The sequence below is a fragment of the Pyxicephalus adspersus genome, chromosome 6 (genome assembly GCF_032062135.1).
Source record: "Pyxicephalus adspersus chromosome 6, UCB_Pads_2.0, whole genome shotgun sequence".
Classification (NCBI taxonomy): Eukaryota; Metazoa; Chordata; class Amphibia; order Anura; family Pyxicephalidae; genus Pyxicephalus; species Pyxicephalus adspersus.
In genome coordinates, this window is record NC_092863.1 from 34,361,633 (window position 1) to 34,385,998 (window position 24,366).

Below are 24,366 nucleotides of genomic sequence, written 5' to 3' on the forward strand. Positions count from 1 at the left end.
TACCATGACAACACTTTTATTTTCAATAAATCTTTATTCGTTTTTTCAAAATAGTTATACATACAAAAGTATAAACATATAAAAAGGAACAAAAGAGACAGAATCACCTTCAATAACACTGTAACAAATACACAAACAAAGGAAAAAGTACAAACAGGGGTAGTCATGGGTGACATTATAAAGGTGCATCTTAAAACTCAAATTAGGGGGATGACATTACTAAGGGAGTCAAAGCTGCAAGAGCCTGCTGTCAAAATCTGGGGAATCGTGGTTGACAACACTTTTAAACCAAATATTTATATCAAATACCTTTGTAGAACGAAGATTAATATTATTATTATTATTAAACAGGATTTATAAAGCGCCAACATATCACGCAGCGCTGTACATTAAGTAGGTGGGCTTGCATTACTGGTTCTTAGACACAGAACACCCTATAATAAAGCCATAAGAATTGTTTTGATGACAGTTTCTTGATGTTTACCTGATCATGATTTTATACAAATGCTAGTTATACAATAAATACTCAAGGACAGCTTATTCTGCTTTTACCCTTGGAAGCTGGGAATAAATTAGATTATTGCACACAATTGCAAAACATTTTTTGCAGAGTTTGGTATTATTAGTTGTTTTTTTTTTGGGTATTTTGCTCTGTTTTGCATTCGGGTAATTGATAATAAAAAAATATTAAACATTGAAAAAAAATGATAAACTCCTATGATTAAACAATTATTTCTTTTAATTTTTACACAATTAAACAATTTTGATATTTTACATTAATGGGCTGTTAGACCGTAAAAATGTAAACTGGCATAATGAAAGTAGAAGCTCATCTAGTTGCGTGAGGTGAGTTGTATAGTGAAGAGCACTTCTTGTAAATGAAGACAGTACAATTTGTTAATTCATCTGTTTAATCACTGTGTCTCTGCCGCAGGCTTCTGATTTCTGAAATAAAAAAAAACATATCTTAAAAACAATAAGAAGAAAATAGAGGGAAAATAGAGGGTAACAGAAATACTTTCAGGCATATCTCTATATTTTACAATCCTAAAATTTAATTTCTTAGTTGATTTGTTATCAAGCTGGTGTGGTAGGCCAGTTCAAGAACATAGTATACTTGTCTGATATTGGCATGATCATGGTACGTCCATGGTTGTTCCAAAGAATCATTGTGTGGCAGTCAGGTCTATCATTAGGCAACTTTAGATGAATAGAACAGCAACTCCAGTAAGCCACATACTTGTCTCATTTCTGTTCAAGCTTTATGTGACCTACCCATGTAAAGTTTCTTCTTAAAAATCCTCCCGTTCAAGCCCTACTCTTACCACCCATGCCCTCTAATTTGTTTAGTAATTTTATACAAGGTTTATAGCATATAGACTTTTCATTGCAATGCATGGAAATCAAAGCATGGATTGGCCTAGCTGGGAGGAAGAAGCTGAGTTTGTTGTAGTTTTCTTTAGTATCAATAATGTCTAATCAACATTATCAATATGCATTATATATAGTTACATAGTTACATATTTGGTCAGGTTGAAAAAAGACACATCATTAAATATTTAGGTCTTCTAATTTTCATTGCAAATCTCTGTGTTACCCAATAGGGCAGCACAAAGTACAATGAATATGTGCACAATTCTGTAAACTATCCACAACCAATCAAAATTCACCCTTTAATGTATCGGTCCATGCTAAACTAGGATTCAGGAGGTTGGAGTGGGTTTCTCAACTTGTCAGTACTGTACTCAACAATCAATGTATTTTGTACTGTCTCAATGAACAAACCTACTTCACTGTCCATCAGATCCTGAAGCCCCTGGCTTTGTGCAATATTTGCTGTTCACAACCAGCTTTTTTTGCCCACAAGAAAACTCAGACACCCAAAACTTTGGAGGATGTGGCAGATTGTCTATACACTGCCCTTGTTTACTCCCACTTCATTATTCAATATATGCTGGAGTAACCCCAGCAACAATAAAAGTTGTGATTGTTGGCTGGGTCATATGTTAAAGATAGTCAAGGCTAAATGTCCTACTGTGCAGGACAGAGAAATGAAAACTAATATTAGATGTATAATATAATATTAAATAATATATATTTTACAATATTATTTTTAAGTTGCATTATTCTAAAATGTGCAAACATTGAATATACCTGAATTGTATTAGAAGTAAATAGACACCAAAAATTGCCAGTAAAGAGAACAAGACCAGGAGTTTTCCAGCAAGTATGCTTCCATAGAATTTTAAACCTGTGATGCAAACAGAAATTGGCATTATATAAATGTATATAAAATAATCATATTAATCATAATGCCATACATGAAAATCCCTATTGCAGGCCCAGAAGTTATGAGCATAAGAGCTATTCCTAGTTTGTGTTATTATTGGGCTGCATAGTGTAATGAATTTACGGAGTAATAATACATAGCTGTATGACATAGTGAATTCATGCTAATATGGTCATTAGGTACTAAGTGTCTTCTTTTTGCAAACATGAGTGCTCATGCCCAAAGCATGATAAAAAGTATTCCCAAATTCTTCATTTGCTAAAATTTGACGACCTACGTCCTACTTGTATGTGGTTGAAAACAGGCCTTATGATTGTCAAAGAAAAACATTGCTTGTTTAATACAGTTTTATTTTCATAAACAATAAAGTTGAACAGATCTTAAACATTTATATTGAGAAAAAAAAACGATAAAACTGTACCTTGTTTTGAATAGAGAATGTTTTTGTTCATATTCTCTTGACAAAGAATTGTATCATTTACTAAAAAAAGGATATAAATACATTTTCAGAATTAATATAACTGAAAAACAAATTTGCCAAACAACAAATATAAAACCTCACTTTGGGCTTAAATAATTCTCTTAACTTTGAAAACAGCTGGCCTTTCTGATGATGACCTAAAACCCAACTATGGGTGGCAAGAGCATCAGCAAGGATACAGAACCAGGCAAAAGTACAATGTTAGGACCCTCTGATACCCGTAAAACCAGAAAATGTATACCTTCAGATAAGGAGGCACAGGTGTACAGCATAGGCTGCAGCAAGCTCCCCTGCTGGTTGCCACAGGAAGCACAAGCAGGATGTGCTAATCAACAGTGCCACCAGCAGGCAGCATGGGGTGCTGCAAGTTTCCTGAGGACAACACAACGAAACATGATCCTGAGCACTTCTTATTTCTGCTTCTGTTTAAGCTGAAAATCTGTCTTTGCATTTGATCACATTTAGCTGCCCAGGAATACAGGTGCAAAAGTTGTATTAGTGCCAGCATAATTTGCAACAATTGTCCCCCTGTGAGTGTAGGGTGCCGTCTTCAGTGCATAACCTGCACTCACAGTCTTTCCTCAGTCCTCAGGGTTGAGTGACGCTGGGCATCACAAAACCTTAAAAACTGAGAACATCTTGTGGTAAAGAAGAGGTATAGTGAGAGACAGTATTGTACAGGTAGTCCCCGGGTTACATACGAGATGGCAACTGTATGTTTGTTCTTAAGTTGAATTTGTATGTAAGTCAGAACATGTACATTATTTTAAGAAAGGCAATTAGGACAGATGTTTGTTCTGACATATTATTAGGCAGTGTGGTGTCAGTTACTGTATAAAATCCTCACTGTGAGTTAATCAGAAAGCAAAACAAAAATTGGAAAGATAATTAGTTAAGAGATTTAATATTTAACTTTTTTTTGATTAAAAACAAAACTTACCATTTAATGACAAGGGCTGCTCGAAACTCTTTGGAGATAGTATTACTTCTTCTAATATTTTCACATATGTCCGACAGAAATAGCATCCATCAAAATTCAGGGTGTAATTGAAGGTAAAGTGATTAACCTCAAAACTTGATTTGATTTCTACTCCATTTCGATAAAATCGATATCCATGGACATTGGAAAAAGAAGGATTCTGTACTTCACATGCTAGTTCTACTTGTTGATGTTGATGGCTGTAAGCAAAGCGTAACCTTGGAGTTGGAGGCTGGTCTGAAAAAATAGATATATTTCATGATGTAAAAAAAAATACTCTTAGTTGAGTACAAGCTTAATAACTAGTAATTAATATTTGGGTACATTTAATTTGGGGAAAAGTAGATTAGATGGTGGAAAGAATGCTTAGAAGAAAAAGTGGACATGCTATTGAAACTAGGGTAGCATAGCTAATGATAGAGAGTGAGAGATAATTTCAATAGTAAAGAGAGGGACTAAAAAGGAAAGGATCAAGATACAAATATACATGCTGCTTGAGAAGTTCACCCAGAAAGTTCTACCAGAAATTACAACAATTTTAAACAAATTTTTCAAATGCATGCATTCCCTCTAAAATAAAAACTTGACCCTCCTCCGGGCATAAAACCTGTTTTGGCAAAAAAATAGGGCAGTGAGAATATAGTCCTTTTACTCTATATAATACTAGGCCCAAATGACAGGCCACTTTAGAGAAGCATTGAGGATATAACCCCCCTTCCTGGCCATACCTCGCCCTCCCTTTATAATGAGCGGCCCAAACTTAGGGGCTTGACTTACCTTAGGGGGCCTCATCACCGCAACCTGTATCCTACATCACTGTCAGGATCTGCAAATATGGGGCCAGGTATCCTATCCAGAGCTGGCGAGGATTAGAAAGTGTGTCCTGCAGCCAGTGGGAAGGATCCTGGTCATGATCATGTTTTGTTATTGGCTGCTAGTCCTATCTAAACTTCTTTAGTCCCAGGCCCTTGTTTCTGGATCCTCAGCGTGTTATCTGCTATTCTGCCAGCATACACTGAGTTCTCATATTCTGGATTTTTACCTCGGCTTGACATTGACTTTACCAGTGACTGTCTGCTGTGATCTCAACCATGACTCTCCTTAAATGTTGCTTGCCCTGACCTAAGCTTGATTAGCTATTCTGCCTTGACTCGTGTTCCTGTCTGGTTAGCCATTTCTACACTGAAGTTGTCTGATCCCTGTTATCCCTGTTGGCGAGAGCCTGGGAAAAGCAAAGTAGTCCCGTGGCAACTAAGGTCACTGGCCCATCATTTCTTGCGGGGTGGTCTGCTAAAGACCAGAAGCCCTTCTGCACCTCAGGTAATCCTGTGTCATTGTATAAATGTACATACTTACAAACATTTTGTTCTCAGTACCTTTTTTCATTTCCTATTGCAGGTCTTGTGCTTTTCATGCTCTTACCTATTACAATCAAAGTCTGTTCAAAGCTGAAGAAAGATTTGAGGGTTCGTCCTGACTGAATTGCTGTGTATGTACAAGAGTAGTTTCCAGTGTTCATTATCTGTAGTTTTGTATAATTCAGAACTCCAAAGTTATCAGATTCAAATGTTTCTCTTCCATTTTTATAAAGTGTGATTTCAGTTACAGAAACATGTGTGTTCGGTAGCTGACATCGAAGGACTGCTGATTGATCTTTTATGAAGACTTTTCTTTGGGGTGTCACATCGAGCAAAGGTGAATCCGGCTGTTCTGCAAAAGAAACCATTTTTTCCAGAGTAGAATCAATTACTTGATTTTAGAGCCTGGTTTTACCTTTACAGTTAGTGGTTCATACAGACTTTTAGACGATACATTATCTGCTCGTGTTCTGATTATTTATACCTGCAGTAAACAAGAGAAGGCGAGCTGCCTCTATTTACTATCCTAACATAAATATATCTAAAACTTTTTTTTATCTGTCATGTGACTCCCATGGGTTCTATCTTCAATAACTACCTATCCTATGAACACAAAAGGCATTTAGCAAAAATCTCTTCAAAGCAGGGGTGTCAAACTCAAATCACATAACGGGCCAAAATCTATAACACAGGCTAAGTCGCGGGTCAAACTTTTTCCCAAGATACATAGTGTTAGTAGAAGTATAGATCCTTCCTCACCCTGAGACACCATATCACACATCATCCTCGTGCATTATATAGGTTCTGAAAATAAGAACTTGTTTGTCTTCGTGAAGCATGAACATATATTCGCTTTCCCATCTTTCATTAAATTGTCTTCCTTCTGCATCCACTTTTCTCTTGTTGGAGATTTTGGGAGTGATTGCTTTTTTGTTCTTAGCAGCTTATCTTGAGGTCGGTGTGCCTGACCTATCCTAGCCTGTCTATGTGAGGGGAATGGAGCCACTGACTGTGCTGAGGTGGAGGCCTGTGTCTCTGAGTCTGGAGACATTGCTAATGAAGCAACCTACTGGGATTCCATACCTTGAGCGGGAGCAGGATCGGGACTCAGTGTGCTTAGTGCTGGGTCTTGGCAGGAGTGAAAAGAAGCAACTAGGGTCCTTCTGCCGGCAGCATGGTCAGGCACTTGTGTGGACCTCCCTGCTTGTACCTAGCTTTCTGGGACTGGGTCCTTCTACCTACAAATGTCAGGCCACATAAAACAGCCAGACAGGCCAGATTCGGCCCACGAGCCTTGTGTTTGACACCTGTGCTTGAAAGTAACAGAAATGTCCTCTTATACAGCTTTTTATAAGATGTGTTATATTGGAAGAAGTCCCCTCCATTTGAATAATAATCTTGATGACAGAATAATCTGCTGAGCAGTGAGCATATTTAGCAATAAACACCTTAAAACTGAGACATGGTCAACCCTCCAGCAATTATTTTTAACCTAATATGCTGCAATAAGTAATACTGTGAACTAAAAGTTTCTACCCCTCACCAAGCCAAAAATAAGAATGTTGCAGCTTATGTTACACTTTATAAGATTTATTTATATATCAGAATGCATTTATGTGTTGGTGACTATGCTGTCACAATTATGTGTGGTCAGGGAATACAAAGGCCCTGATTTATTAAAGCTTTCCAAGACTGGCGAAGATAAAGATCTTGGGAGAACCTGGCTGGTCCAGCAAACCTGGAATGGATTTCTTAAAAATCATTTGCTCTTAGTTCGCAAATATTTTCAGTTTAGACCTATTTCAGGTTTACTGGATCACACAGGTTCTCTTCTTATAATCCATATTTTCCAGTCTTTTTTAATTAGGCCCAAAGTGTGTAATTAGTGGTCCAATGATTAAAATTCTGTCCTTCCTAAGTGGCATCTGGTGTAGAAAGGAAGCAGATACAATTTTGAATAAGAGGAATTACAATTAGGCTGAAAACAGTAATGGAATATTGCCACCTACCAAATACTTCAAGCTTTATTTCGATGCTTTCTGATGATTTCTCTCCATTACTTGTGTTGTAGATACAGAAATATGCTCCAGAATCATTTAATTTAAGATTAGAGAAGGTCAGTATACTAGTTGAAGTCCTGTCAGAGATTATTACTGAATCCTTGTAGAAGGTGTATGTATCAACAGTGGATGGTCTGTCAGCCACACATCTCATTGTCATACGTTCTCCCACTATGTAGACTGACTGCTCGGGCTCAAACCGAATACCTGGACGGTTGTTTGCTTCTACAAGGCAAAGAAGGCAACAAAAGTAAAAATATTAGAGCCTGTGCCATATGTTGAAGGCATTTACTTGAGAAGCTTCTAAGATCATACAAAAGTCATTGGCATGAACAGTTGACATCTTTCTGGCCTACATTCGTACTGCTTCAAGCAGATTTTGTATTACCATGGACTTAAATAGGAAAGCAAAACCACTTCTAGCAAAAACAAAATATGTAATAAAGGTTTTACAATTAATACCAACATGAACATGAACTGCCAGCTCATTGTACTGCTTCATTCACTCTCAGCTGTGCTGTACAGGTATTGCAAAAGGCTTATACCAGGGTAAAATAAAATAAGTACATTTAATGATGCATGACTTATTACATATAAAATGAATCATCTTTTGATATTTCATAACAAGTAGACTTTGTTCCTGATATGATTTTAGGCTACATATTGCTAAACATTGCACACACACAATGTACGCCGCAGGAGCATGAGCATGTCCAGTAAAGCAAAGAGAAAATTAAGTCACAGATATTAAGCAAAAGCCACATACATAAAACCACCAGACAGTACATTGTACCATTAGTTTAACGGTTTCCGTCACACAGGAAGCTTTGTGTATTTGTACAAGAAGTTTTACCAGCTCATAAAATGTGACATTACATAGATTAGTTTCATTGCAGTGTGTTTTCTCTGTGTTACATTTCATTCTCCCTCTAGCCTCTTAATTGTTTTAAAAGAAAATATGTTTCTTGTATTTATTGATATGGTATCGATATTTACCAGTCGCCTTTTCAACATTCTCTGCATTAAAAAAAATGTGATTTTGCACATGAACTTTGAAGTAAAGTCAGGCCAGAGAAAAAATCCTCAGACAATATATATCAAAATAAAAATATCATACTCCAGAATTCACAAGACTTCTAGAAAAATGCTTTCCAGTACTATTTGTCCTATTTGTAACTCTTGAAATTGTACATTTTTTGCCAAGCACCCCCCAACTTGCTTGATGCCGGGCAGGCATTGCCGGAAGACGCCGCAGGCTCGTAGGGACCAGGTAAGTGTGGCTCGAGGTTACCGCTTTTGGTACTGAAAAATAACCCTGAGCCACACTCGGGAATACCGCCAGGGAGGTTAAACAAATTAAAGAGGATTTCTTTTTTTCAGCTCATGAAATTAAAGATCTTTTCTACCTCATTTCTAGGAAGGAGTTTCCAAGAAGACCAAGTGTCTGGCTGGCGACTCCACCCCATTCGCCATTTCAGTATAGCGTGTCCTGTTTATACCGTCCGATGGCAGTGCTTGCAGCACCAAAGCAGATCAAGCAATTAGCTGTCTGCCCTCTGTCCTGCAGCTTACCCATATACACCTGTCTACCTGTGTATGACCCCTGGCTCTGTTTTCTGGATTTGCCTCTGCTGGACTCTCCTGGTCATCTGTGGATCACCTGAATACTGACCCCGGACTGTCTGACAAACTTCCATTGTGTCCCTTGTCCTCTCGAGGCTGGGCACTGGTGAGTACTGGTGCTGGACAATGGAAATGTATTTAGGAAGTTACTATATGTCCCTTTGCAATTCCCATAAATGAACCGTTATGAGAATAGTTATATTGCTATTAGCTTTGGTCCACAAGGAACCTTCTTGTAGTTTAGAGAGTTTTGAACTACTGACCCACCTGGGGGACCACTGCCCAGGGCTATTGTAATAATGAAATCCACTTTTACAAAAAAATGTATATTATTCAAAGTTACCTTACTACATAGGTCTTAATATGTTATTTTCTAAAACCGTGAAAGTATTGTTTATTTTTTACAATATGGTAACCTGTATGTATATGGATGACATCAGAATTTTTATTTTTTGCAGTGTGCAATTGGCTCACTGCCTTTCCCACAGAATCCCTGGAATCCTTAAAAAGGTAGAGCTACACTAGTTATACATTTCTTTGCTACTGAGAGATCTAACTTCTCCTTATATCTCTTTATGTGTGCCTCAGATGAGATAAATGCCAACAGACTTAATTACTACGTCAAAAAAATTAGTTACCTATGTAGTTCCTGAGTGCCCAGCTGACCCAGCCACTCCGTAACTAGATCCCTGATAATAAGAAGTGCCAGCAAATACATCATAAGTTTAGTGAAAAAATATAACCTGCTGGTAATGTTATTATTTGGATAGATATCAGGAGTCTAGTATTTTTTACTGAAATAAATGGGAACTTTACATTTAGGAGGGATCCATCATATATACCAGTGACATTGAGCCTAATTCATTAAAACCAAAGAAAAGAAAATAAGCACAATGAAGCAAATGTCAGAATTTTTTAGGAAAGCATTGATATATTACCTATACACCAAGTGGCCAGGCTCCACAATAAAAGCCCTGCAAGAGAAACATATGTATCTGTAACAAAATGCACCAATGTGTGGTTGTAAATAATCAGTTAATCTGCTTACATATTATTAATTACATTCGGCCTGAAGAATAGGTCTCTGTGCCTGAGGAGCCTAAATTTAGCTACTAAGTTATATAAATATTATTTTGTTTGCCTAATAGTTAAACCCTGATTTGTGGTTTTACTTCATTTGTGGAGAATTTCAAATGTATATTAGCTCTATTAATCATTTTCATTGATAGAACATTGTAAACATTTGTTGCAAATAATTTAACATTTTTATTGTTTATTTTATTTTTTATATTTTTTATTTTATTTAGCATATTTTTTATTGTGTGTGCAGTATTATTATTAATAATATTGTATTCATTGTTATTTAAATGAAGCAGATTTCGGGAACACAAATCTTAGCATCTACCTCCACTAGTCCAGCACGTATAATAAATATTTTTTTACCGTTTAAATAATTTCTGGTTCCAGGCATGTCAGCTGAAGTTTATGGAATCTTCAGAAGTAGAACTTACCCTATAAAACAGATTTCAATCATTCAAGGTTTTCATGTTTTTAAATTAGTCCAATGAGTTTGTGCTTTCACCATGTAGTGGGTAGGGAATCAAACCTTAGACATATCCCACACATAAAGGTACACAGCACACTCATTGCTCAAATATATATTACAATTTTATTGCAAGGAGAAAAAAACATTCAGCCAATATAAGTAGTAAATATTAAGTAAAAAGTTGACAACACTTCAAATATTACTTAGGTTTATAGTTAATAGGAGCATAAGAAACTGCAGCAGACATTCTGGGCCCGCTATATTTCCTGTCTGATGTACTATAAGCATCATCAAGGCCTTTCCAACTGGTTTAAAGCCCTCATTAAAGCTTTTACATTTTTTTCCTTCAGTAACCTAATCTCAATGTCATGTGCAGGTATTACTTAGGGCAAGCTGAATGCAAGAATGCCCACTTTTCCAGTCTGAACTCTTCATATGCCTATGGTCATGTGCTTAAGACTGGGCAGTGATGTTTTAGCTTAGATACGTTTAGGTTTACTAAAAATAATTGGTATAATAATAATGGTATATCTATTATATTATTTAACTTTTTTTATTAGTCAACATTCTTGTGACTTTTGCATACCACCTATTTCCATATGACCATGTAGAATATTAACATTAAGATTGTATAAAAATAGAAAACAACTATTCAGATGTTACTTTACCAGTTTATGAACATTTCTCAGATTTACCAACCTAATACAAAAATATGCACGAAATACATATATTATATTAGGTTAATATTTTTTTTTACATTTAAAAATCCCTATTATTCATTCCACCTTCCTGGTGGAATGAATAATAAGGATTTTTAAATGTAAAAGTGGCACATTCCAAAATCCTCATTTTAAATTTCCTGCCCGGTCCTGCCTACCATCTCCACAGTCCCGCCTCCCAGCCACGCACTGGCGAGCAAATGCTTGGCCGGCATCTTTTTCCCCGGGCCTCGTGTCCCCAACGTTCCCACCTGGCATCGCCAGGGTAAGCAGATTCGGGGCATCGCTGGAGAACATCGCCGACATCGCTGGAGGACGCCGTGGGCACTGTTGGAGGATGCTGCTGGAACATGGGAACCAGGTAGGAGTTTTAAACTCCCTGTCAATTCCACGCTCAGGGTTACTGCTTTTGGTATGGAAAATCCCCCCGAGCCACACTCCGAAATACTGCCAGGGAGGTTAATAGGGGAATACTAACAAATGTTTACATCATTGTGCCCCATCAACTCAGTTCCTGCCTTTCTCAATGCGGAAAACGAAAGCTTGTAACTGTGGGGTTGCTAACTCAGCAAAAACAACGTTATACCTACATGGACAGTGATGGAGGAAAAGAGAACTTCCTAGTCATCCTGTATACAGAGATGAAAATATGAAAGTCATGAAAAGGAGACTTGGGCAATGAAACTAGAGGCAGAGCTCTGAAAAGTTGTCTTTGAGAGGGAGATTTGTACTGGCAGGGGGAGGGACAGGGAAGATCATGAACCACAGTACATCAAGGAAATAGGAGAAAATTAGTTACCAGAGGAAATAAGTGGAAAACTAGAGTTAGAGGAAAAAGGAAGAGGAGAGAACAAGTGGAGCATAGCAAGGTGAACACAATAGGGTTAGAGAGTGTGGATGATGAGGACTAAGACTGTGGACATCAAAGTGGCAGTGTGGACAAAGATCACAAAGATGCAGCCACAATGGGCAACCTAAATTCTACAGTAGGGAAAAACCAAAGTCTAAAAGACCAATTAATTAGATTATTTAGCTTGCCCTCAAACATTGTCCTTAGATAGTGTTAATGACATATGACTATTAGATTGGGAGCTCCTTTAAGGGACAGTTGAAATGACTGTGGACCTAAATTTATACTGTAAAGCGCTGCGTAATATGTTGGCTCTATATAAATATTGGCTAATAATAATAACAGTACACACAGTGACAGAACTGCTTAGAAGTCAATACGGACTGTTGGTAGAGATCTGGTACACAGCGATATGGAGTGATCTTTTAATGTGTGTGGGGATTCCTTGGACTCACAAGAACACTTTATGAATGAAGTCTCATAACTTTGCCAACACTGGATTTATACCATGTCTTGGGCCATTTATTTCACTTTTCTCCCACACCTACCTGTCACCGTCAAATGATATGTGCTAAAAGTTAGCATATTTTTGACCCCACCATAAAGACTAACAGAGGTCCTCTGCTATACCAGAAGTCTGCAGTGGCTGTAGAAAAGGAACGCTTTGTACAGATGTTGATAGGACAACTCGTTCTCATGGACCTGATACAGGAATGCTTGGGGGAGTTTCCATGTCCTAAAACAGGGGTGCCCACTCTTTTTTGGCTTGCAAGCTACTTTTAAAATGACCAGGTCAAAATTATCTACCAACAATAAAAACTTGGACTTAATAACTTCTGTGCACGGTAGAGTTTTTTTGAAAGGTAGGGCTCCGTGTCCACTCCGTCTTGCCTTTGCGATCTACCGGTAGATCGTGATCCACCTTTTGGGCACCCCTGTCCTAAAAGGTTAAAAGATTTAGACTTTTTCTCTCAGGAAACCTCAATCCTTAGAAACATTGAGAGAGACAGCATTTTTTAAACCAGAATCATAAAATACACTATATATACAACAACATACATACACATACATATATATATATATCATTTAACACAACCAGAAACAGGTTTTCCTATTTTTTTAATTTTACTTTATCAAAGTATCTTTCCTTACTTAGAAGAAATACCCACTCAAGTAGCAGTTCCTTAAAATAGGTTTTCACTCCTCATTTGCAAATACCATTCCTGGTATTTTATCCCAGTCATTACCAATTGAATCACCCCTCTTAGTACTTGACCACTCTTCCCCTACACCATTTAATGTTTAAAATTATTTTTCGGGCTGGAGCAGATCTGAAGAAGTGATGGGAATAAGAGCATCACCTAGTATGTAAGAAATACATGACAGGGCCCATATGTTCAGCTTTACAAAGTTTGTTCTGCACAAATGCTGAACTCAAAAGTTATTTTGTAACAAAATAACTGTAAGGCCAGACACCAGTCCCCCAATCTAACACCACAGTCTTCACCTTTAGTAAGCGCCTGCTCAGCCTTGGGAGACTGGTTGTGTCTCCCAGCACTCAGTGGCCCCCAGGACTTACTGCCAAGTCCAGAATGCAGAGGAGGGGCCATACACAGAATATCCGTCCACCAAACGAAGTACACAGGGACAAAACACAAGCAGAGTCGGGGTCACAGGCAAAGGTCGGTCCAGGCAGCATAAACAGGTAATGTCAGAAACAGGCAACGTCAGCAACAGTAAATCAGACGATAAATCTCCAGCACAGATTAGCCCAGCTAAACGCTACAACAGGCACTGATGACTGGGAGCAGAGACGCTATAAAGTCCCAGCAGCCAATAGCAGTGCAGGACTGAGTCAGGAGCTTATCAGCCTCTAGAATCCCTTCAGCTGTGCGCAGCACACCGGCTGCACATCTAAAGGGAAGCAGGGCATGCCGGTATCCCAGTTCTCCCGACTGTCGCAATTGACATTGCTGGACAGAACTGAGAGTGTTTATTACCACGATGGTGCAAAGAATGGTAAACAAATTAAAAAATGCAAGTTATACTTTTCATGCAATAACAATGCCTCAAAGATATATATATATATATATATATATATATATATATATATATATATATTTAGCAGTTTACTGGCAGCATAAACTGTGTGACAACAGTTCTGAGCAAACATTTCTTTTTATATACATTTCATATACAAATACCCATTTTTTGCCCCAGATTTAGAGGCTTTCTACATTCTGACATAGCATTAAACCCTTATTGTATATGTGAATTTTGCTGCAGTACAATTTTCTGAACTCCACATAAAAATAACACACACATTACTATGATTTTACATTATAGATTTTTTTCTTTTAAAATATTGTTATTAAGGGGATTGATTAATGGGAAGATTATGGATTTGTTTTACAGATGTGATGCAGAACAGTTTAGAAAGTTTATACCAAACTATATAATATATATATATATATATATATATATATATATATATATATATATATCATATGTTAACACTAAGGGCACTATATATACAATATACATAATTTCTGCTCTCTAGGAATGACTTATTTTAGACCAGGTCTTAAAACATTTCAATAATATTCCAATGTTTCAATAAGCAGATAAACACATACCATATAATTCCAGAGAAGGTGGTTCTATATACAGCCTACTATACATACCACTAATTCTTGGCATATCCTCCAATATTCACATCTACCTTCTTCTGTCTTGTAAACTAACATTTGTGCAATGTAAGCTGTTGCTACAAGTTCCTTATACTTTCTATGATGAAACAACTGTAACTTAAAAGATTGTGTAATGCAGAAAAAAAAACATTTGTATGGCTGCGCAAAAATGATATCATGCGTTCAGTACTGAGACAGAGATTCACTTCCTGAACAAAATCACGAAAATTTGTTTTGTTCACAGCAATAAAATGCAGCATTCACTTGTCTTTCACCTTGATAGCTGACAGAAATATTCAATGGTATAGTAGTCTCAGTGAGTGATCAGTCATTCAAGCTGCCCCTTGAATTTACATTACTATAACACAGTAGTTGGAAATAATATACTATAGCTGTGTTATGTGGCATACAAAATGCATTTATGCAGATTTGTAAATGTAATAATCCATCTCTAACTATATGGTTTGGAACCATTAACACATGTTCTCTATGATCATCGTGCTGAAACATATTTAGGATTTATGCAGGGACACAGAAATGATTTGTCACTTAGGACATGTTTTACAGTACATTTTCCACAAGCTTTGCCCCCACATTGATGATTAGTTAATCCGCCTCCATGGGTCTGTCTCCCTCTAGGCTTCCGTCACTTCTTCCTCATTAGTTTTTTTTTCATATTCTATTTTTTGCACATTTACAATAACATAAATACACAATACAGTTTCTATTTTACTAAACATTCCACTGACCTCACTAAAACTAATTCCACAAAACATACTCCATCCTTCTTCCTCTCCCCTTGTTAGTAGTCGTCCTCCTTGTCAGTTGTCCCTATCATCCTTCTCTGTCAGCTGTCTTTATTGTCCCTCCTTGTCAGCCTGTTTCTCCTTCCCCCTGATCATTACTCATTCTTCCCCCTAAATTGTCCTTCTTTTCCCTTTTATATCAGCTTTGCTTTTCCTCTGACCTATTAACACTATTTTCTCTTCCCTCCTTGTCAATATTCCCCTTCCCAGCTGTCTTTATCAGAAAAAACGCAAAGATAAACTACATATGTTTTTTTTTGCCCCGACCAGCACTTTAAATAAAAATGTTAGTGTGTTTTTTAGTTTTATTTGTTTATTTGGCATTAGTGGTCAGGTAGATTAGCTCCTACAATTAACAATAATAATAAGTCATATAGATAAGGTAATAAGATAATAAGCCGTACATGGACTGTATTGATTTCAATGACTGACTGTAATATGCATATGTAATAAGTATACATGTTTATCCCCATGGACATAGGAAATCACAAAAATTTACAGAAACACAAGGTTTTACACATCTTGATATTATTATCTTCATTAGGAAAAGAAGAAGTTATATTTTTATCATTTGTATATGAGATTGTGGTTTCTTAAACTCAGACATCCATCCAGTGAGGTCCGAAGGGTTTTCGTTTCAATATCATTCTATTTTTTTTCTAGGTCAGTGTGCATTGTTTTATTACTTTCCTTTGTTAAAAATGTAATGTGTAATGCATCCAGCATGTAACGTCAGTAAGTTTTTACTGATGTTGTGGAATATGGGTAAAGTTTAGGGTGCCATTTGTGTGTAAGGTCATATTAAAGATGGGGCTTTCTATAAGTCTATAGGTTTACATTTTTTTGCCACTGTCATGAGGTAGTAGCTGAAGTTTAAAAAATTAATTTAGATTTTTCTGTAGCCATTTTTCTTATATTGTATGATAAACAACAGGAAAAAACAATTGTCTTGGCAATGGAAAATTGTATACAGGGAAGTGCTGTTGTGGTGAAAGTAGTTCCTCTTCTTAGAATACAGTTGCTGTTGCAGTGGGGATGTACATAGAAAATAAAAAATCATCATGACAAAGCCTTCCTCACCGGAATGTTGGGAACCCTGGGGTTCATCCAGAGGTTGGTAGGGGTCTCTTAAATGGGTAAGCACTGACACCAAAAGACTTTCTAGTTATCTGTAAGAGGGAAAATCTATTGAACACAAATGAAAGGAGCGCTGTTCTACTAGTCATAATGCTAAAATACCATGAACTGTAATTTAGTATTAATAAGTAGGGGTTCTCAGAGATAAAATTATTTTAAGGGTTTCTCAGTGATACAAAGGTTTAGAAAGCCTGAGGTATGCTGAATAGACATGAAGTTAGAATATTGGAAGTAGAGTAAGACCAAAAATTGTTTTGCACATTAAAATAATTCTATTTTTGTGCTTTATATACAGATATAAGCTAAACGTTCCTTCATGCCTTATATGCAGAAATGTCCTATTTAATCATGTGGATATTCATTATTTCACTAATATGTGAAGTCAGTATTACACTCATGTTTTCTTACTCGTTCATTATTCATATTCTGAAGAAGAAAAGATGCTAGTCAAAGGGTAAAGATTCTTTATTAGTAATGTAATAAAAAAACACAATAGGCTCCTCTGCATATTATTTAGATACATGCAATAATTACGTTTCTTTTTTTTATAATAATACATAATACAAAAAAAGGAAATGCTTACATTCACACAAAAGGATACTTGGTTATTATTGGTCAATTTGTACCCTGGGAACCCAAAGAGGCCTAGTAATAAAATAAAGCTGTGTACTCTTCTTAATTATTCTGATGCAGTTGTACAACAATCAGACAGTAAATGAAATTAAATCATATGGATGCCAGTCATTTAACAGAAAAGCCTTAAAAGCTTTGGATGATCTGTATTTGTCTCCGCTAAATCATCTGATCTAAGAATTTACCCCGGCCAGAAGTGGTAATTGATGAAGTCGTTGTCAGTGCCTGCTTCAATGGAACAGAAGAGTTTGGGGAGTTTCAGACCCCCATCTGCTATGGTAAGGGGTGTGTATCTGTGCATTTCTCCTATAAACTGCTGTTCTCTACATTTCCCAAATAGAAATGAGTAAATATTGGGTGTTATCAGGAATACATGGGATTCATAGATTCAACATAACATAACAGCAAAATGTTGGTTGCTAATGTATTCATGATATTAACAGTTAACTAAATGGCTTTGGTAAATTTTACATTTTACTTAACTGATGATCCTAACTCTGTAGTTGCTACATTTGTTTAATATTGTAAGTTTTTTTCCCCAAAATACCACCTGGTAATACTAAAAATAACACACTTTATATTCTGGGTTTGCAACAGTTACACCTTCACTGTATTTATGAAGGACATTATGGTTACCATCCCAGCTTCAACATGCCATCTCCATGTATATCCCCAATACAGGGGGATGTGACAATTAGTAGTTTGCAGAAAAAAAGTAGCATTCTGTTCTTCCATTTCATTTCACAGTAGGTGACAAAGAAACAAATGCAGATATCACAACTAAGGAAAAGAAAGCGGTATTGTATCATATTTATGTATATTTATCTTTGAGAAAACTGTACAAATTGGTCTAAGCTGCGGTAGCTTTGAGGGTTTAAAAATGAAGCTTAAGGCCATATAGAAAGGAATAAAATGCTTTACATTTTGTTTGTCCAGATCACAAAGCAAATGTAAAAATCAGCCTGCATAAGATCAATTGCATACAGTACAATCAATTTTCAGAAGATACATTATCCAGTTACAAAAGTAGAGGACAAGAAGCCCGTAAAGTTTTTGGTGGCAGGGCTGTACAGTATACATGAGGGAGAGGACTAATGCCCTCCACTTTGGAGTATGCAGGTACAGTTGAAGATTTAACAGGGGCCAAGGATCCCAGAGATGCTGCCGGTCTTACTGCTAATGGCAATGGCATTAGAAGTGGAGGCTGATTGATTTCTGTGTATATTTGTTTATTGTCACCCTGGGCAATCATAGCTATTTCAGTTTCTTTATGTATCTTCTCTGTGTCAGAGACATTGGCATTTATCCGCTATAAAACAAAGAAGTTATAGAAAATTAGTAAATTATTATTATATGACACAAGAAATGACATTTCAAGAATGTGTTTTATACAAGGGGACCAAACTGTGGGAATTGTTCCAGCTACCACCCAAAGCTCTAAACACAAAGAACATGATCTATTAAAGCTCTTCAATAGTGGAGAACATAGACTATTATGGGAGAACCTGTGTGATTCAGCAAACCTAGAATGGATTAAAAAATGTGATATTTGTTGAAAAAAAAAATTCAATTCTGGACCAGGTTTGTTGTATTACCCAGGTTATCCCATGAAAGTCTATCTTCTACAGCAGAGGTGGCAAACACTGGCCCGGGGGCCTAATCTGGCCCTCAAGGTCCTTTTTTTTTTGGCCCCCCCAAAGAATACCGAAAATGAACTACATCTGGCCCGTCCGCCCGCGTTACCACCTTACATGAACATTTCCAATACATGCAATACATAGACATTATTTCTGTACACCCATCATGTGACACAAAGCCTAGGCAATGATCACATGGTGCCTGACTACCAGGGTCATTGTGTTTGTTTCAATCTATTAGAGACTACAGTGTACAGTGTAATATTTAGTGTCAGACAAACGTGATGTGAGAGGATGAACAACACACAGCCTGCATAGATAGAAATTAGTCTTTTCAACCCAAAAGTGTGTGTAGATGGGTTTGTTTTTGTTAGTTATGGATGAAGTAGTAAACTTCCTCAATTTTTTCAATAAATTTCAAGTTTGGCCCCCGACCAGGTCTAAGTTTTTATTTCGGCACTGTGTATTTGAGTCTGACACTCCTGTTCTACAATCTTGGAGAGTTTTAATAAATTAGCTCAATGTCTCACTCTTCCTATTGCAATGTATTCAATGAATTCAAAAGGTAAAGTGTGAATAGCCATACTGACAAAGTTCCTGATTACACCAAGCAGCATTTACCCACACTACAGCTATAGGGCCTGATTTAAAAAGCTCTCCAAAGCTGGAGAGGATACACTTAAATCGATGAAGCTGGGTGATCCAGCAAATCTGGAATGTATCTGGTCCAGGATTCAAAACATTTGCTAGCAAATAGCAAATGACTTTGTAGAAATCCATTCCAGGTTTTCTAGATCACCCAGCTTCACTGGTGAAAGTGTATTCCCTCCAGCCTTGGAGAGCTTTCATAAATAAGGCCCAATGTCTTAGGAATAGGCAGCTCCAATATTTATTTTTGTATTCTCTGCTTTTTTCCAGCACTGTAATCCCACCTTTACCTAACTCAAATGTATTCTGTTAATAAAAAGTACTTTTTTGTATTTTATGTACCAATAGGTTATAATGTCATATGATAAAAATGATGTATAAAGGAGCTTGACTTCCCACCAGGAAATGGTGTCCATTGTGTGCAATTAAAAACGTACTTTGGTAACTTTTTGGTTACAGGTAATAGTAGCCTAAATATGTTGGCCTTGATCATAGCTGCTATTTGTGTTTTCAGTTTAACCGCTCATTTCCTGCATGTGATTGCTAAGCTTTGTAGAAAACGTAAAACATTCTAAATATTGCTTTAGTCTTTATCAGACACATTTATGTAAAAGTACATTGAATAATACCGAATGAATAGTTTAATTAAATAAAAGACTGGGGGGTGTTTGCAGATATGATTGCGGCCTGTCTGGTCCCATTAAAAAACCTGCCATCACCAGGATAAATGACAGCAAGTGTTTTTAATAGTTTTAAGAAATAAGATTATCATGTATATGTAGGTATTTAAAAAATCAATTAGAGCGCCAAACCATTTGCGCGTGTATTTATAAATTATTATGTGATTATTATTACAGTTAAATTTTTTCTACCACTCTCAAAAATTCCCTAAGAGGCAAAGTCTGTGAAACACAGGAAAAGCGACTGATTTTTTTGTGTATATATGTCAAAGAAGAAAAGATACATTTCTGTTTTTAGTAAATAAAATTATAATTTCATCAATGTATACAATATGTGAGTTAATTGAACGGTGCAAGTCCATTGAAGGTATAATTACATTTTTTGTTGTAAAAAGGCAAACTACATCTGTCAAAGCCAATGATAAATCCCAGTTTTATTTTATTCGAAAAAAGGTGACAGCATTGTGTCTGCTATGGATTAAAGTACCTATAGACATTAGAGAGGTTACACTGATTTAGGCATTTATGGTTAGATGGGGAATGTTTGTATAACTCTCTAGGGATCTAGCTGAAGCTCCATCTTCAATTTGCACATCCATGAATGGTAATTAAAGCAAACTTGTATAAATGTAGGATAATTCATTAAAAAAATAGTTTGGGGGCCATTCCATGAACAGATACTTGTTACGTAATGTTGCCTGGCATTGATGGCTTCTTGCTTTGCTTATTATAAGTGAAGCCATCAATAAAAAATCTAATTTTACATAAAGCAACCTTTTAATGACAGTTCCTAAAACAGGGATACCTAAAAAAAGACAATTGTAAATACCTTTCCTGTTGCCCATGCCACTAAACACCACTTTGTTCAGTAGACCTATCCTTTGAGTTCTACCAGGAAACTGATGAGTTTTGGGAGTGTCAATCTGCTGGGTCCATCCTTAGAATTCACCGCGTCCTCAATATCCATACAGAATAAACTAGCATCTATGAGCTCTGCAGAGGACTAAATATTGATCATTTCTAAAGTGCCAATTCGTCTGCAGACTTCAAAGGAAAACTTCAACTGAACGGAGTGTATTCAGCCTAATTATCCAAATTGGAAAGAAATATGGGTGGCACCATTTTAGGTTTGTTTTTCAAGGTACATGAGCAGTGACTGTCATAATTATCTTCAGATTTATATCTCCTGCCCCATACGCATTTGGTCATGTTCTCCTCTTACTGCAGTTTAATAGCTAGCTAGTCTTACTTTTGTTAAATTAAAAGTCACATAAGACACACAGATGTTGGATGGAGAGAAGCCGAAAGAGACACCATGACTTCTTTGCATTAGTATCTCTAGACCCAAAAAAAAAGAGAAACTCTCACTTATTTGTGTGTACAGCCTCTCAGGAAGGGTGAACTGCTAGTATGCAGTACAAGATTTCACCAACAAAAATTTACATGTTGTACCGGAGAAGCAAAAAGAGGAGCTGGACCAGATGGCACTGGTAAGTGGAGTGGCTATCCAGAACTGAATAAACAAGGTAATGTGCTATTGGCAGCAACTTGTGTGGGTAACCGAGTGCTAAGCATAGACTCCTGTTGGAAATCCAAAACTACTTCACTTATGATCTTTCCTTAATTATTTTAACTGGTGCATGATGCTGCTGACAGCAAGTAGCTGCGATAAACTTCTATTACTCATAAACTCAAGCTGAGGGTTGGGGATATGACGTTGGGGGGAAGGAGGGGTTTTTCAAGACCAATAAGGCTAAACAGATGTCCCCATGACTTGCAAGTACTCCATACTCACCAGGGGGTATATACAGTTTTGTGCATTTTTTTTCTTCCTACCAAGAATATTGTTCATTCTGTCATCCAATATCAAGAAATTACGCTGGCGGTCACCCACCTCTTCTAACCCCTAAAACTTGTCAGTGCAAGTCAGCTGTGCAGTGACTTCCACAACAGCCATGACTGGGCCCTATATATTGATCAGATCCAGTACATTACTATTGACTATGTCCGTCTAATGGTGGCCCTAAATATACATTTTTGCATTATACTTCTTTACAACCGTTATATATCTTAATAACCAAAATGTTTCAATAACTTACACGTGGTGCTTTCTTATAGTTTGCTTTGTCACCTGACAAAAAGAAAACAAAAATGTTTAATGCTTATAAAGTGAAAACTCAAGCACATGCAAATACATAGGAACATATTTTAACAACCAGAAAGAAATTAATAATTTCAGTAATTAAATCATTTAAGTTTATGTGTATAATAAGCTATAACATCTTGTCCAATGCTTTATGCTAATTATCCATCTCTTTAAAATTTTTCCACACATAAGTAACTTTCTTTTTTGTAATTTTTTCTTTCTCTAAGAAAGAAGAAAGCATGTTTGTGGGGTTTCACTGAAAGAAACAGACTAAGGTATTCTGGATATGCTCAGATGCTATCTCAGATGCAATTATGGTGCTGAAAGTCCTGCTCCTACCTAAGCAACAGATCTGGGTAATCTGGGAATCCTGTATTTTTTATAAGGGGATGAAAGAAAAGTACATCCAGATAAAATGAATTTAAAGTAATTAAAAACATTATAATCTTCTTATTGAATAATAGCATCTTTTTGATTTTACTTTTTGTCCACTATAATATTCGGATTGTTACATCCCAGAAATCATATATTTGTTATATCCCAGAAATTAATATATAAATCATATAACTTGTTTTGAGCTTCTGTTAATGGCCACCATGTGCTCACAGCAGTCTAGTGTACAAAACTCCAGGGGTGGGTCCTTAAACAGGATTTATATAGCGCCAACATATTACGCAGCGCTGTACATTAAATAGGGATTGCAAATGACCGACTAATACAGACAGTGATACAGGAGGAGAGGACCCTGCCTCGAAGAGCTTACAATCTAGTAGGCTAATCTTGCCTATGTAACTATAACTATTAACCGTAAGCCTCCTCTGGATCCCAGGTGCCTTAATCTGATATGGATATTATGATATGATTAAGTGAACTCCCATAATATATTTTTCCCATTGAAGCAGAACAAGCAGGTATCCTAACACTCCTTTAATGTGTCTGGCTTGCTACCTTTCTGGTCTGGGTCCGTGACTGATTAACTTTGGCAAAGATAAATGGTAGATAAATTCTTACCGTATGAGGAAGCTGTAACCATTGTATTCTGGGTAGTCCACTGGGACTCTATGATATCCTGTGAGCTCACTAAATCAGATGCTGAAAAGGACACATTAGTTAAAACTTATAAAACTTGATTCCAACAAAATTTTTATGCCAAGCTATGCAACAAGGAATATAACCCTAGTTTTACAAAGGATATACCTATTCATGAGCAATCAGTGGTGGTGGGCCTTGGATAAAATCTGACATTATGCAGTATGAAATGTCAAGTGACTTAGTCACCATAGTAAACTTGAAATAAGCACTGTGCCTGTAATACATGAGACTTGTAGCATATTTTTACCAGCTGGTTCACCAAATGCCAAGACTCAATTTATGGTTAATATTGAGAAGTAGGAAAGGGTCTCCCCTGCTTAATACAGTGCAAGATGGTGGATTCACTCATACTTTATAAAAAGCCAGGATGTGAAGAGTTCTAGTACATAGTTATACCATGTAAATTAATTTATAGTACAGGGATCGGCAAACTCCGGCCTTTAGGCCAGATACGGCCTAGCCGGTAGTTCGTTCCAGCCTAACGCCCCCTGGCTGACCTGGCCTAAGGCTGGCCGGAGCCGCGGGTTGCTAACCAGATCTGCCGGGGGGGCATTAGAAACTACTGGAGCCGGAGCCGCCTCCTTGCTGTGGCTATTTACCGCGGCATGCTTGATTTGTCCGCCGCCGCGGAAAATAGGGAAATACTCCCTGTCCGTGATGCATACGGAGGAGAGGGATTTCACTTTAGGGGGCATTACCTGGTAGGGGGTGGTGCCATTAGGTCGGGACTCCGGCGGCTTAGTGTGCTCCCGTCCACCCCTGAAATGGTCTAATGGCCATAAAAGTTTGCTGACCCCTGTTATAGTACATAGTACACTATTTCTCATTAAAGAACTGTAACTAAGCTTCTAAAAGAGAATTACCATTCATGTGTGTGTCTTTATAAACATGCCCTATAATCTGCAACAATGTCACATGACATGCATGTTTAGAGATATGCCCTAGTACATGTTCAATGGCAAATTATCAGATGTTTCTTGCTGCCATAAGT

General features: G+C 37.0%; 1 protein-coding gene across 3 annotated transcripts; it reads right to left on the reverse strand.

Annotated features, from left to right (window-relative positions):
* Positions 1–14: 14 nt before the first annotated feature.
* LOC140333496 (uncharacterized) lies at positions 15–14,673 on the reverse strand. Of its 3 annotated transcripts, XM_072415172.1 has the most exons (9): positions 14,591–14,670; positions 10,235–10,303; positions 9,730–9,765; positions 7,118–7,393; positions 5,173–5,460; positions 3,712–3,987; positions 2,712–2,771; positions 2,155–2,251; positions 15–945 (listed from the first exon to the last, which is right to left on the reverse strand). In XM_072415172.1, the coding sequence occupies exons 2-9, from the start codon at positions 10,260–10,262 to the stop codon at positions 915–917; spliced, it is 1,092 nt and encodes a 363-aa protein (XP_072271273.1). In that variant the 5' UTR covers positions 10,263–10,303; positions 14,591–14,670; the 3' UTR covers positions 15–914. The 3 variants fall into 3 exon arrangements, with proteins under 3 accessions (XP_072271273.1, XP_072271274.1, XP_072271275.1); XM_072415173.1 differs by lacking the exon at positions 10,235–10,303; XM_072415174.1 differs by lacking the exons at positions 9,730–9,765; positions 10,235–10,303 and having other exon boundaries at positions 14,591–14,673.
* Positions 14,674–24,366: the final 9,693 nt, after the last annotated feature.